Source organism: Bombus huntii, chromosome 1 (assembly GCF_024542735.1).
Source record: "Bombus huntii isolate Logan2020A chromosome 1, iyBomHunt1.1, whole genome shotgun sequence".
Taxonomy (NCBI): Eukaryota; Metazoa; Arthropoda; class Insecta; order Hymenoptera; family Apidae; genus Bombus; species Bombus huntii.
Genome location: NC_066238.1, coordinates 20,970,254 through 20,985,941, shown reverse-complemented (window position 1 = coordinate 20,985,941; position 15,688 = coordinate 20,970,254). Strand labels below are relative to the sequence as shown.

Below are 15,688 nucleotides of genomic sequence, written 5' to 3'. Positions count from 1 at the left end.
TCGGAGTTAACTTCTCCTTATGAAACGTGAATTTAGTTGAGACCTGACAATAGTAGAGAGTGTTAGAGTAGATGTGATTCATATGCGAAAAAACTGTTGTCTATAGTTTTTTATTTTACATTATAGATAGAAATCATCAATGTTTCATGTTTCAAGTTAGAGGTTAGTTTATCCTTAAATGGAATGTTGTAGACACTGTAAAGTTAAAATTCAAATTTAGTGTGTTGGCTGAGGTATATGACAGGTATAGTGGGTATACAGGGAATATGAAACTATACATACGTTGTCGATAAAAGATAAAGAACAGTTTCCATGAAGTTTTTGCCCAGACGTCATAAAGGCGTCTGATACACAACGGCGCCCGCGTAATTCGGTTAAAATGAAGGAACGCGAGTAGCGGGAAAACGCGGCCGTGTGAATCGTTAAAAGTTGAGATTCCGCGCGTTTTATCTCGCTAAGAAGTTGATAAAAAAGTTTACCTAGCAGAGATTAAAGTTCCTTGCCCCTGCTCTTCTTCTATGTAGAGCAGCTTTAAAAGTAATTTAATAGAAACAATGAATTAACGGGATGCGCGCGCATGAAATCTCCCAGCTTTCCGGGCTATACGAACGATACCGCTCTTTTAAGAGATTCTATGTATAGTTTTTAATGATAACGAGGGATAAGCAGCAATTTCCTTTCGGGAGATTTAAAATTACGATCGTATAGAACGAGAAGAAAATGCGACATTTTACAATATTCTCGCGATTGTTCCTTACACTCTTTCTGTTGCAGATTATGGTCAGAGGAGATCGTCAACGAAGATTGTACAAGGAATAAGAATATGTTCCGTGGCTCCCTCTCTGGCGACTAATGGTCTAAACAACTTCGAAGAAACTAATTTTACCTTTAACTCTATGTAAGATACGTCCTTGTGTATAGACAAAACCTTAAAGCGAAAAATGGAAAAAAATATGAAAACTCGCCATTCGCATTCTCCCGCTTCGCGTCTGCGTCCGAGCCGACGAACCTTTGCTGTTCATGGTATCCGTAATATTTATTTCGGGGTTCTCGATCGAGAGGCGGAGAAGAAAAAATGTAACGAAGATTAACAAAAAGATAAAAGGAAAAATGTATACGTGAAACTCTCGGTAATTAGAGTTTCTTTCCTCTACCTGTTAACATGGGTAGTGTTCAGGGTATCTCGAACGTTGACCTTACATTAGGCACTTGGTACTTATTAAGGTTCATGTGATTCAAACGAACGATCGTATATCGTAATCGAAAAGAATGGAAACTTATAGGAGGCAAGCTTTCTTTCGTTTTACCTTCTTCTAGTAGCGAGAAAAACTCGGCTGTGGAAACGTATCGGTGTAACACGTGATTCGGTGAAGAAAGCTATCGTGGCGAGGCCCCGTGGGTAAACCACGGACACGCCATCTAGTAATTTATTTTTCTCACTATATAACTTTTTTACCTCTCTTCATTTGCAAAACTCACGGAATAATTTGTTTTAACGACACGAGTTATTTCCAGAAAGAAGTGGAATTTTTTCCGGCCCGTTAAATTTTCACTAGCGAAAATGAACCGTGCGTTTGTACAAATTTCAAGTGCTCGACATACCATTTTTATCACCTGTTCGACCGATACGCGTGTATTCTTCCTCGAGATCCCGCCTGCACGTAATTCACGGCTTCTGCGATATCGAGAGGAAGTATATTTTATAATGAAGAGTGAAAGCGAAAAAAATATGTTAAACAATAAAAAAGTGGAAACTTATTCACGTGGTCCAAATAAATGAACGAAAAAAAACGAAACGAGACTCGGAAGGTTTGTAGTAGTTCTGCGAAAGAGAAATAATTCCGAGGAAGTAGGAAAATGTACATTCTTTTTTGTTTTCGTTGTCAAGTTGAAAGAAAGCAAAGTAAAAAGTAAAAAAAAAAAAGAAAGCAAAGTTGAGAAAAAAAAGAAGGAAGATATGATGATAAAATTGAGAAGAAGTAAAGAAAAAAAAGACTAACGGCGTTGTACAGTCGATAATAATTTATCACTCAGTCCAATTGTAAGATTGATTTAGCAGTTAAGGGTTGGATTAAGAATTCCCTGTTACATATTAAGTTACGTCGATGTAGCCGGTAGATGCTACTGCGCTCGTAGAGACGGATATCAGCGATTTCTGTTAAACGAATTCAATGTCGAGCGACAAGCACGATGTAACGATGTTTCCTCTCCGCGTCGGAGACACCACACACGAAGGATTGAACTTCGCGCACAGGCCAGCATATTTCTTCCGTTTCTTCCACCTTTTCCTTTCTTATTTCTTAATTTTTCCTTTTCTTCTTTCTAGTAGTTTCTTAATTTACTTTTTAACTCATTTGTTTTATTTTCTTTCTCTTCCTTATTTTTTCTCCTTTTTTAAGTCATCTCCTTTATACATTCTATGTATGTATGTACGCGTTTCTTTCGCATTGAACCTACGGTACAAAACAGTACTTTCTACTTTCTTCACTTCGTAATATTGGTAATAGGTTAAATAAGCGGTCAGCGCAGTGTATATGTTTATATGGACATTGTAAATAAGGTATACGGGCTCGTCGTGAGTAGATATAAATTCGTTGCGATAGAATCTGTGCAGATTCTATCCGACACGCACCGAGATTCACATGTAAACAGACATTAACACAAGCGTCAGCCCTTGGGTACTCATGTACACAAGATCATACACGTCCACATGTTCACTACACACACACGTACCTAATCTCCACCCCCTCATAATTCTGAGTTGTAAATGCAAGACTCGTTTTTAATTTATGTCGAAAGCTGTATTTATTATGTCAAACATTCCACAACAAGTTGTTGATAAGTGTGAATGCGATTTTGTGGAATTTTATTGCAATTTTAGATTAAAGAAAAAAACATAGCGCTAAAGAAAGAGGAACAAATGTAAATAAAAGCTTTTTTGCGAAACACCTTATTATGTTTCTCCTAATTATCTACGATTATGTTGATATTAATCGTTGCACAGAATAATTATCTATCTTTTTTACCTTTTTACTTTTCTTAAAAAAAAACACGAAGATATATAATAAATTAAAATGATCGGACATGTAAACAAATTCTTGCCATTGTTCTACAGAAAAATTTGTTTAATCTATAAGATTGTCTGAAAGTATTTTGGATCTTAGTTTTGTCCCATATTTTCGCGTTGTTTGAACGTTTCGCATTATTATTGCGTATACTGTACTTTGCGTCGTGAAATAATCGTTGAGCATAAAGTTTTAATTTTCTTAATGCCAGTGCAAATTAAGTTAATTGTCATGACCTAATTATGAATCAAACGGTGCTACTCGCAACGAATAGTAAATGCAGTTTAGAGCGATTTTTTTCGATGTTGCTTGTTTATAAATTCGTCATTTAATAAAAATGGAAAAAAGGAAAATATTTGAGAATAAGTTGTTTGCCGACCTATGTCGCGATGTAAAAGCAATTCTGTATAGATAACGCAAGTATGTCAGGAATAATGTACATAAAAAATATTTAATAAACCTTATATGTAAAAACTTTGGTTGTTTCGGAGAGTAATTTTATTTCCATAAAGAAAAAAATCAGAATAATTATTCTTTGAATATGATAACGTATGACAAACATATGTCAAACATAAAAGAAATTGGATCAATGTTTTGTAAGAATTCTAAGTTTTTCTATATAAAACTACTCCAAAATTAATAATCGAAAGTAGTATATTTGTATCGTATTTATTGAGATAAAGATTGTAGACTTAAATTGGACCTACGAATCTAGTTAAAAAAATGAAAATGTACTTAGCTAAATGATATAGTTATATGATGCGATATCTTACACATTTAACATTAGATATCGATATTATGTGATTGAAGATATTGATATACATATAAATTAAGTGTTTGATGTTGTGGTGAAAAAGCATTTAATGGAGTGGGGAGAATTACAGAACGAATTGCGTATAGGTAGCCATCTATCGACAAAAAGTAGAAATACTGAACGAAAGATTTATCTAATAAAAATTTTTATATCGACGTATGATCAAACCTAATTCCCCTGCAATAATATTACTATAAATTAGATCTCTTATTTGTAGTCTTTATATAGCCTTTAGAATTTAAAATAATTATTATAAAAATTACATTCAACTAAACTACCGAAGCTGATAAAATTATCAGCTGTTAAAATATAGTTTCTACCATTATTGGCTGGGAATAATGTAAGTTCTTCCATTATGGATAGTTCAAAATACCAGTGAAATTTAAAATACTATCTTTAAATTAAAAACAACAGAACCATTACACTTTTCAATTAACCACAAATGATCTGAAAGTAAATTAAAGAAATTTTGAAATTATAGATAACATAATTATAAGATAATTATAAGATATATGAATATAAATTTGGTTATAAATATCATAAAAATATTAGCACAGACAATGATGTATTCCATATTGAATCGATAACACTGAAAATGATTGGAAACTGGCAATGGATTTTGTAAACTCTCAGACAGAAAATTGCAATAAATGTTGGATCTATGTAGTATCACGTCTATGCTTATCCAACTATTTAATTTTAAATTTAACGATATATACTCTTTCGATAAATTTCGTTCAACTAAAGTCTGTGACACATCTTAATCCTTCGAAGATAGAAAGTTATCCTTTTTATGATTTGTCCAAGATATCTATTACCTTCTGTGATTGGATTTGAAAAATTTGCAATTGCACCAATTACGTATCTCTATATTGTAAATAATCCTTAAGGACAATATCTTACAAATGTACAGATTTAAGTTAAAACAAGCAAAATTTGTATTATTAAAGGCATTTCTTTTTACAATTTTCTCTATTTTTAAACGTCAATTTATCCCATTCAAATCATCTTACGTTCATGCAAAATGTAATTACATTATGCTAACATTAAAGAATAGAATTTCAAAGATACGTAATGAATAAGTAAATTACTATAATAGTTACGTTAAACAATCTTTGAAGTACATATAAAATTAATAATGAATTTTTCATATACGTATTTCTCAAATTGTATGCTGACTTAAAAGAGGAGACATTTAAATTTACATTAGTGCAAGATGTACCTATGCTATATTGTACAAAGTTTCGGTAGTTCCCGAAACACCGGAAACGTCCTTTGGTTCGTTTGCCGCCAAAGCAAGCAGTGTGTTGGGATGAAATTGTTTATACTTTAATTCGAGATCCTACGCTTATCAAGAGATTAGTTGTCTAATACAGTACAAAGAACAAAATCTGGCAAACAGTCCCTTAAACTCGTTTTTGTAAAATTGTCAGTGTTTTGGTGAAATTATTAGTTAAACGAAGTCAACGATGGCCAAAGTTCAGTTAGCAAATGTAGCCGTTCTCGATAATCCTTCACCGTTCCTCAATCCATTTCAGTTCGAAGTTACTTTTGAATGTATCGAAGAACTAAAAGAAGGTACATTTTTGTATATTATCTTCTTTTACAAAATATGTTTACAAATTGATGTCAGTGTTATTCAAAATGAAGAAATATCCAAATATTTTTGGTGCTTATGCTAGGTTAGTTTCAATAATTTAATACCAAGCTCTCCAAGGACAAATTAGTGAAACTTTCTCTGACATTTTTTTTTGCCTTCAATTTCAGTATATTTTCTTTTAAAATTCATATTGAATGATTTGTTTGAAATAAGCAGTAGAATGTGTTATAATGATGGTGGTGTTGCAGATTTAGAATGGAAAATGATCTATGTCGGAAGTGCAGAATCCGAAGAATTCGACCAGGTTTTAGACACAATTTATGTTGGGCCAATTCCTGAAGGAAGGCATATGTTCATTTTTCAGGTACATTAACAATATTGTCTAACTTAGTATGAAATGATAGCTATGAGTTTCTGTTAAAAATCTTTTGTTAAATATATACTTAATGCATGCATAGAGCGGTGGTTTTTTCTATAAATTCAATATTTACTGCATATTTTAGGCTGATCCCCCTGATGTCAGTAGAATTCCAGTAAATGATGCTTTAGGAGTCACAGTTGTTTTGTTAACTTGTTCATATAGGGGACATGAATTTGTGCGTGTTGGTTACTTTATAAATAATGAGTACACAGACGCAGAACTTAGAGAAAATCCACCACCACAACCTCAGTTTGATAAAGTACAAAGAAATATCTTAGGGGATAAACCACGTGTTACTAGATTCAAAATAAACTGGGATGATGGAGCAAGTACGGCAACAAACAATGTACCAGAAGGCATGGATGCACAATCATTAGAAGAGACATCACAGGATGCACCAACATCTACATTGGGTTTTACAGAAAATACACACAATAGTATGGAAGTGATGTGAATGTCCGTTAACTGCCAATAATACATAAGCTAGCACAGACCATAATATGATGAATGAAGTAGTACCTGGAAAGAAGATTCGAACGGTTCATATATTTGGATACCTCAGAGGAAAAACATTATAAGAAAATGATAGCCTTTTATGTGGTACATGCTAATTGATTTTGCTTTATTAAGGAAGCTCATATGTTCAAAGAAAATTGCACAATAATAAGATTATTTTAACTTTGTATAGAAATGAAACTGTTTATTGTTGGATACTTATGTATAATTGTTTGTCTTCTAGAAAGAAGCTAGGAATACTTACTATATATCATTGAAAAAAAAAGTAATTTTATTAATCATGAAAAAGTAAATTTCTAATAGAGATTATAAACCATAAGTTTATTAAGAAAAATATTGTACTGGAATACTTTTTAATAACAGAATATAAAAGAAGAATGTACTTCAAACTAACATCATGGTCGTTAATACAATGAAAAATATTCTGGAACTGTTTAAACATTAATACTTATAACGGTAATTTAAAGCTGATTGTATGATGATATTCTAGAAATGTTTGGAATTTTTGTGTTTAATACTTTAAGTATTATGGCTTATTATATCATAAATTAATAGAAATAAGGCTGTTCCCATTTCATCAGTGTATATACATATATACTAAAATGAGAAATACACATTATGTTTTTTACTTCATTATACATTGTTTTTAAATATTCCATCTTCTCTAGTTATCTAGGTCTAAAGACCTGTAGAAATAAAATAACATTAACTATGATGTAATGATAAATCTAGTAATGTATTATGCAGTCTTTAAAGCATTTTGAAAATTCACAATCAAAAAACGTCATATAAACAATAGAAAGTTTCTAACTCAAATTTAACTTTATTCCTAATACGCACAATTATAATTGATATAAACTTCATATTTTCGACTTTTTCTAATTCATAGTTATGATACAAAAGTTGCCATGAATAGGAATCCATGATATTGCAATATATACGTTACTGAAACTATTTACCCCCTCGCTTTCACGTATGCTGTTTCAAAATGGATTACTTTCCTGGATTTACACAATTAGTATCAACCTTGTAGTAAATTTTGAACAATTCAGTTATCAATATTTATTAATTAGAAAATGTAATTTAAAAAACAGTATCAATCTACACAATACATCGAGTAATAAACAAGAAAAATTCCTAATATATTGCACATTAAAAACTTGTGTTTTGCATCAATTCTTTTTTATTTATTTGTATATATCAATTCGTTAATTTATAACGTATAATACAAAGGTGCATTTTACAATATTATCGAAGAAATTTAAATGTCTCACAACGAGAGTGTCTATCTACATGCATACATTCAGAGGGCCTAACCTGACAAATTTATATTAAAAAAGTATTTTTTTTTTTTTAGAATTAAAAATGTTTTATGCAAAAGAGAAGAAAAAGATTCCTCATAATGTGTTAAAACATATTTACATACAATTATTTTAATAGAATTCGTCTTTTTTAATTTATCACCTTTTTATTTTGGTACTTTTTTATTTTTGCTTTGTGTCGCTGTATCATATTACGATCCAATTATCCTTATGACGCAGTTGGAAAACTTTTTATGAGGCGAAAAAGAGAATCTATTAAACATTTATGAAAAGAATAGTCACGTAATCTACCTTTCTGAACGCACAAATTCAAATTACAGATTACTTATGAGTATCCAAAATCTCTTTATGTGATCATATTCTAGAAGCTATTGAGACATTAACATTGATAAGTAATATAACACTTGCATTTAAAGAGAAGAACGTGACAAATCACATTTCATATTCTTTACGAAAGAAATTTTTATATTTAATATAATACATCAATTACAATTTAAAGGTCAATATAATACAAAATTTAATATGATAGAAGATTTAATAGAATACATTAATTATCCTTACTATAATTATTTTCGAGGTTAATTTGAATTTGAATAAGAAAGATCATGCATACAAAATAACTAGATATTTATACATTTATTCGTTTATAGATTAATAGTGTGATGTATATTTAATATTTGATATTTGTAACATACTTCAAATTTTGTAAAATGTAATTGTTGTATCGCTTAAACTTTAGGTATTAAAGTATGGTAACTCCATAACCATACTTCTGCAGACAAACTGCAATTGAAAATTTTGTTGAAAACGAAGCTACACGTATCGATAATAATGTGAGTACAACTTCAATTCAAACAACTCAATAAGGAGAATACTTATTAAATTTTGTCTTTAGAAAATACAATCTTAAAAATATAATTATCAATCAAATTTAACATTAAGAAACATAAATATCTTCGTATTATTTATAATATACAAAACAATAAATATACTCTAACTCTAAGTTAAAAATCAATTTTATTCGCAGTTATTTTTTACAAATATACTCTATCCCGAATTAGCGAATTAAGTATATACATATGTACATAGCGAAAGTGTTCCATTGTTTGTGAGAGACGAGGGACCAGTATAGTATTATTACATCACTGGCAACCACCCCCACTACCTGCCTTGCTGCGAGCAGGTTTGAACACGTTCAGTATACGCCGGTTCTGCCGACGAATAACAACAGATTGCAGGTGGATTCCCAACAGTGCAAGTGTCTCTACGTGCGAAGTTGTGCGCACGAATGAACCTGTCAACATTCTACGGAAGAATTTTACTCATATACGAGTACATCCCCAAAAATAACTCATATCTTCAACCTTTATACGTCCACATTATATCTTCCAATGGTAAGTAAAAAAAAAACTAATACAGTAACATCAGAATTTTCCAATTTTTTTACTTATCACAATTTCCAATCACGGGTGAATCAGATGACCTAAATCAACAGGTTATAACATTCTCACATATCGTTACAATACAACGCATGATACATTGGTATAAATATATCCGAGTTGTTCAATTGGTGCTACAATCAAGTTTGAGGTACATTACATGTCAGTCATAGTGCGTGTATGTTACATATTACATACTTACAGAGTCCTTTTGCAAACATGCAGGGATAGCGATAATGATATGCACATGATGATGATGGGGCGAATGAAATATCCCACCGATGTGGTTAAATGTCCCTCTATCTGTTCTAGATTGTTCTATTTATTCATTATCAAGAATAACACTAAAAGTTAGATTTAAGATTTTCACAAATTTTCATAACTCCAAGTTATGATTTCATCATCTTTTCTGGATTTGATTATTCCTAATATATTTCTTTTAAATCTGTAAGTTACATTCGATTTCATGAACGATCGTGTTCCTTTGTAAACAGACTTGTTTTTATTGTGCCAATGAAGAACGCGGCAATTGTTACTGATAACAAGCGCTCAGTTTTGTTTACTTTTACTGAAATAAAGTTTAATAACAAAGTAAAGTAAATGAGAAATATAACGAAATTTTAATAATGCGTAGTATCGTGACGAAATCGCACTGATCTTGTTGCTAGAACCGGAATATGTTCCACAATTCTCAGTACCACATCAACGCGCCACGATGACTCACTCAACCACCACTTTTTTCTTTTTCGTCCGGGAATCTCTGCGACCATCATAGAAATAAGATATCGGAAAGAACTAAAGGTGGCACTTCTAATATTAAACTTTCTGGTATTCTATATTAATAATTTTCAATTGCATAACATCCTTCTGTTCTTTTTGATTATAGGTTATTGCAAATTGCAACGATAGATTTTTCATATAGCGAAATCATACGATATCGGTTGACAGATAAGAGTGCTTTTTGCTTTGTTTACGGGAAATTGAATGTGTGACTCAAAAATTTCAATCTTCCGTTAAAATATTTTTAAATTCATCAAACGATTTTTCTTTATTTTATCGATTTTAAATATTTACACGCTGTTATTGAATTCAAAATTTGTCAGTTAACATACATGTATATAATGTGATGTTAATTCTAAAGTAAATGATATAATACATAATTTTATTATGAATTTAGCGTAACATAGATATAGTCCAAGAAGATTATTTATCAAGGGAAGGGGTATTATCAAATATGACGTGTACTATTCTTATTTCCCTTATTATATTATAAATACCGTAATTTGATACACGCACGATTATGTTTTTCTTACGATGTCTAACAACATGTGACACGTACTTTAGCAAGTATTACAAGTGGAATAAATTTCAGTGTTAAATTTTAGAACATTTAATTTACAACAATAATGTAAAAGTTGTGCTTATAAAAAATGCAAAAAATTGTTTGTATTACATAATTTTTACAATTTTACACTTTATGCAGGAAATTGCTGTAGATATTTAGAAGTGGCGAGAATAACTGTTCATATATTCATATTCATGTAAGTTTATATCATAGTCAAAATAGTAGTTTAAAATCCTTATATACAGGTTTTAGTTAACCACCATTTTAAGTTGTATGGTGAACTATTAGATGGCGGTTGCTCACTAACAAAATGGCGGTTGAATGACGGATCAAGACTACAGAATAACCCTCCTATATGTTTTTATTCAATTAATCGAAAATATTAACAAAATTGTACATTATTCTTCCTTTTTGTAAACGAAGATATAATTCCTTTTAATATTTATTTCTGAAGTTTTCAAAGGATTATGATGCATTAATAAAATTATATTTCGAACGATACAATCTAATTTTTCTTCTTTCTATAGAAAAAATACATCATAGAAAAATAGTAGTAATATGATCTTTATTTCAGAATTTCATATTTTTTGGCGCATGTTTATATGTTCATTGTTTATCGAACTTCATTAAATTTAAAGTTAAAAATGTTTCAATAAATTATTATTAAATTTTTAAAGGTAAACATTTATAAAATTACGTAATATAGTAAAGGAATTAATATATACGTGATACATAATAAAGAAAAAACAGATATTTGTTTTATTCTATTTGTTTTTATTATATTGTTGTATACAATTAATCGTGATCGTGAATTTGTATTACCTATTTGTATTAGTTAATATTTGAGCAAATCAAAATTTAGAAGAATAATTCTTTGAGAGTGGTTTGAAATCGAAATGTAGGTCGTAAGTCGTAAAAAATTGTCCAGAGTCCTTGGACTTTATTAAACCGGAAGTGCCGAGCGTTCCACGCCCGGTTTATAAGAGTAACATACAAAAAAAAATTGAGAATCACCCTGACTTTTTAATGTAATAGTTTCTTACTAAATTCATATACTTTGGTAATTGATAACAATTAATAATTCCACATAGATTATCAATTTGGAGCGTTTGAACGAAAACTTATACAAAAAGAACATAATTACGTTATCGTTTTAAGATTTTTAAATTTGTATACAATATTTTTTTGCCAAAATAAATGATGCTTTATAGAAAAATAATGGAAGCAATATGTGAAAGTAATGTGGAGTAATATGTAGCGATCTGTCATAGGTAATTGCAAATTTATTAATATAAAATTCTTTTGTTAGAAAGATAGTTAATTTCTTATAAGACTCCTTATAAAAAATATTGTAGTTAAGTTTTGTGTCTACTACAATAATAACTTTATTTTTCAAAGTAATATCTTTTGAAATATAACTGATATTATAATTATAATTATTAGGTTGTCCGAAAAGTTTCTTTTGTTTCATAAGATGATAATACATGAACAACAATTTCTGTTTTATATTATTTTGTTGAATTAGGTATGATCTATTTCGTTATATTTCTATTATTATGTTCGTACATAATTCAATAAACTAATATAAAACAAAAAACATTGTGCGTCTATTATTTTCTTATAAAATGAAAGAAATTTTTCGGACAAACTAATAATATGGAAATAAAATTTTGAAAATCAATTTTTTTGTAGGCTACGATAGAGGAAAGATTTTGTCGTGATGATGGTGACTGTTCCGATAAACAATACTGCTATCATGTATCGGAACGGTGCGTTGATTATACCCAATGTAACAGGTATAATAGACTGGAAAATCATGAAAAAAAATCACGGGACCCCTCTCAATGCGGCCCCTGCCTGACTGGGTGGGTATATATATATTTTACTATTCATTTATCTTTTTCTGTGGTTTATTTTTTAATTTTCTTGCCAAATATTCATACATGACTACGATTTATTTGATATTTATTAACCCTGATATAATTACAGCTACAACGCCGAAAAACTTGGTACAGGAGAAATGGCATTATTTTGTAGAAAAACTAACGCTCAACAAGATATACCCGGTAAGTAAAGGAAAAATTAACTCGATAAAAATTGTACTTGCTATCATAATTTTTGTGTACTAATTTTCCTTTGTTTTATACAGAAGTAGTAAAACTGGACAACACTATGATTATCTACTCAGTAATTGGAACATTCCTATTTGGTATAATAGCTGTTTTTGGTATATTTCTTTTCATAAGACGTAAGTAACAGATCCTAAATATTTACAAATATGTTAAAAGCATATAATACATAAAATTATTTGGAAAATAAATTTCAAAATGCAATTGTATAAAATGTTTTCTAGGAAGATCAAAGCGGCAAAGAAATATGGTAAAACCGCACGCTGAACTTGGCATGATGGAACCGACTGCCCCGCCATTGGAAAATAGTGAGTAATACAGATTTTTACAAATACCGTTAGTACTAAAGTACACATTCATATTAGTTAGTGCAGCACTAAAAAAAATCCATTTTAAATAACACGAAGACGCGGCGATTATTTGCTACTAATAAGTAGGTAGATTAGAAGCTTATTCTATGATCTTATTCATTTGTTCGTTCAAAGCTACTTTGTTTTACGTATTCCTTTCTGCAATCGATATTTCTATTAAAATAAACACTTGTTACAAACACAAACAATTGTAAATAAAGATACACGAGCACTGTAGATTGTAGCTTCTTTGTCTTAATTTTTAACATTTTCTTATATGTTTGAAGTTACTAACCGTGATTAAAACGGTTAATTTTTTATACGAAAAACACAATTATTTCATTACAGTATACCTACCTACTTGAACGCTGAATTAACTGCGGGCTGTTCAACGCGGTAATAATATGTATAGAATTATGTATATTACATCGAAAATGTTAATATGATGTTTAATATAATTCCTTCATAACTTAATATTTTACAGGTCCTTTCATTAGATGCAAAGAAGCGTCATCTCCTGTACCATTCAACAATAATAAAATTTTGAAGGATAAGAATGATCTTGTGCGTGCAGTAGGTTTCGTACCTCCGAGTTGGGTTCGTACGAATTCTAATTATGAATATGATATGAGTAATGATAACATAGATGCAATAGGACAACAACATCCTGTGTCTGAACCAACTGATAATCGATCTAATAATTTGATGCTAGAGTAAGTAGATATTTAGTGTTTCAGAACAGAACATTTTTGTTTTTTGTTATATAACCATAATCATGTTTTTATAGGCGACTAGCACATGAAGTTACAAATGGAAATTTAGCAGGATATGAAATCGAACAAGCGGATAATAGTTTGAACACCATTTTAGTTCAAGCAAATAATCCTTCTTCATCTAACGACTCGACTCAAGAAAATAATAATAACAATAATAATAATGGTTCAACATCAGATTCAAGTAATGCTCAAAACAATAGAGAAAATATACGGATATCAAACATTTTGATTTCTCAAAAAATATCTATGAACGTGAATCTATTGAATGACGATTGTTGATCTCAAAAAATTGTGATTAAATATGTTAAGCAAGTGCCTTTTACGAATGAAGTGACATAGTATCTTGACGTTAAAAATTAGATAAATGATAAAAGATTACATTTTAATATGCAAACGTATATGTAAAACTTATCTTGTTATATATTCATTATATGGGCCATAATATTTTAGTGATATGTAGTTCATACTTGAGAAAACCATAATTGAATTTTAAGATCATCAATTAAAAGAAGGTCAATTCTAGTCAACACATAGCTAACTACTAAAATTTGTTATTTAATTACATATATTATATCGAAAATTATAATCTTATCTCTGTTCTTTAAACACAATTCAAAATGTTTACAAAGTAAAATTTCGCTTTTTTTCTATCTGAATTTAAAATGAGTTTACATTCTCCACATAATATGAATCACATCAACATTATGGCCACTAGTATTTTATCTTTCTTTCTCTTTTGTTACTTTTGTAAGATGTACACTTTCAATTTTATTGATTTACAATTTAACAGTAAGATTTAACTTTTAAATTCAGTAGACAAAAACGTTTGAAACAAAGCAAACGAATAAACATTATTTATGATTATAAATTATTCCAATTTGATGTTGATCACTACTTAAGAACGTTTTATATGTATATTTTTAAGTATTATATAATGGGTTCTTGATATTTTCTTATAATAACATACAAGAACGTTTAGATTTTTACTTTTATAATTAATATGCATGATAATTATATAACAATAAACTATTTTGACATTTATAAACTGCTCAATATCTTGCGACACATAATGGACGCAAATGTTAGACAAAAAAGTACTAAGTTCGTAAATAATTTTTGTCAACCTACAGTATTTATAATGTATTAATGTATTAATGTTTCGAGAAATTATATTTGAGTAAGAATTTAAAAAGAAATTCTTTATGTGATTTAGACGTAACTGATTTTTAAAAGAGCAAAATTTCTTTGAGACAAAAATGTCTATGAACATATTATGTTTCAAGAACATAATACACATTATACATTTAGACAATATAGATGTTATTAAAATATCATGATACCTATCAATATCAATGATACCTAAAAATATCAATGATACCTATATAATTAGGTATCCCTACATTGTACTTTATTTTACATGATATTTTCTTTTTATGTGCCATTATAAGTTACAATATCATAAATGAACTACATCTAAATCTTAAATATAATCACTAATGTTTAGTACACTTTTATTATAGTAAGACATTTATTGTTATAAATGACTAGCATATATGTCATTAAATGAAGATTTGATGTAAAAAGGAAATTTTGATTTTAGTCCTAAAAATTCTCTAATGAAGTTAAACAAATATTTTTTTTAACTAATTAAAAAATTAATTGAAAAATATAAAATTTATTGTATATAAACATTTTATATAAAGCATTTCTCATTTTAATCCATCTTCATAAGTATCTCCTAAACTTCACATTATTAATAAAATTTATCCTGTTTCGAGGGAATGTTCTATGATGACCATCAGGTTTATCTAACCAGAGATGTTTCAGGATGTGAAGGTGATCTTTATTTTTTTAAGTGCAACTCTATATTTTCATTTAACCAGGTTTTTAGCTCACTTCGAGATGAATTTA

General features: G+C 29.4%; 3 protein-coding genes and 1 long non-coding RNA gene across 7 annotated transcripts in view; 3 read left to right on the top strand and 1 right to left on the bottom strand.

Annotated features, from left to right (window-relative positions):
- Nucleotides 1-3,539, top strand: part of LOC126873613 (uncharacterized) — a 123,489-nt gene extending 119,950 nt beyond the window's left edge. For both annotated transcript variants that reach the window (XM_050634780.1, XM_050634702.1), the window contains one exon: nt 775-3,539. The gene's annotated coding sequence lies outside the window, so the exon portion shown is untranslated. The remainder of the gene's footprint in view (nt 1-774) is intronic.
- A 1,552-nt stretch (nt 3,540-5,091) lies between these two features.
- LOC126878106 (histone chaperone asf1) lies at nt 5,092-7,049 on the top strand. The gene is made up of 3 exons (XM_050640588.1): nt 5,092-5,457; nt 5,728-5,843; nt 5,983-7,049. The coding sequence occupies exons 1-3, from the start codon at nt 5,349-5,351 to the stop codon at nt 6,352-6,354; spliced, it is 597 nt and encodes a 198-aa protein (XP_050496545.1). The 5' UTR covers nt 5,092-5,348; the 3' UTR covers nt 6,355-7,049.
- On the bottom strand, nt 6,501-8,744 carry LOC126878289 (uncharacterized). The gene is made up of 2 exons (XR_007695628.1): nt 7,881-8,744; nt 6,501-7,102 (listed from the first exon to the last, which is right to left on the bottom strand). It is a non-coding gene; the product is annotated as an uncharacterized LOC126878289 (long non-coding RNA).
- A 193-nt stretch (nt 8,745-8,937) lies between these two features.
- On the top strand, nt 8,938-14,165 carry LOC126878035 (putative uncharacterized protein DDB_G0272516). Of its 3 annotated transcripts, none has more exons than XM_050640427.1 (7): nt 8,938-9,132; nt 12,215-12,387; nt 12,512-12,588; nt 12,678-12,770; nt 12,876-12,959; nt 13,486-13,714; nt 13,789-14,165. In XM_050640427.1, exons 1-7 carry the CDS (start codon nt 9,130-9,132, stop codon nt 14,054-14,056), a joined length of 927 nt encoding a protein of 308 aa, XP_050496384.1. In that variant the 5' UTR covers nt 8,938-9,129; the 3' UTR covers nt 14,057-14,165. The 3 variants fall into 3 exon arrangements, with proteins under 3 accessions (XP_050496384.1, XP_050496364.1, XP_050496374.1); XM_050640407.1 differs by having other exon boundaries at nt 12,672-12,770; XM_050640417.1 differs by having other exon boundaries at nt 8,939-9,132; nt 12,675-12,770.
- Nucleotides 14,166-15,688: the final 1,523 nt, after the last annotated feature.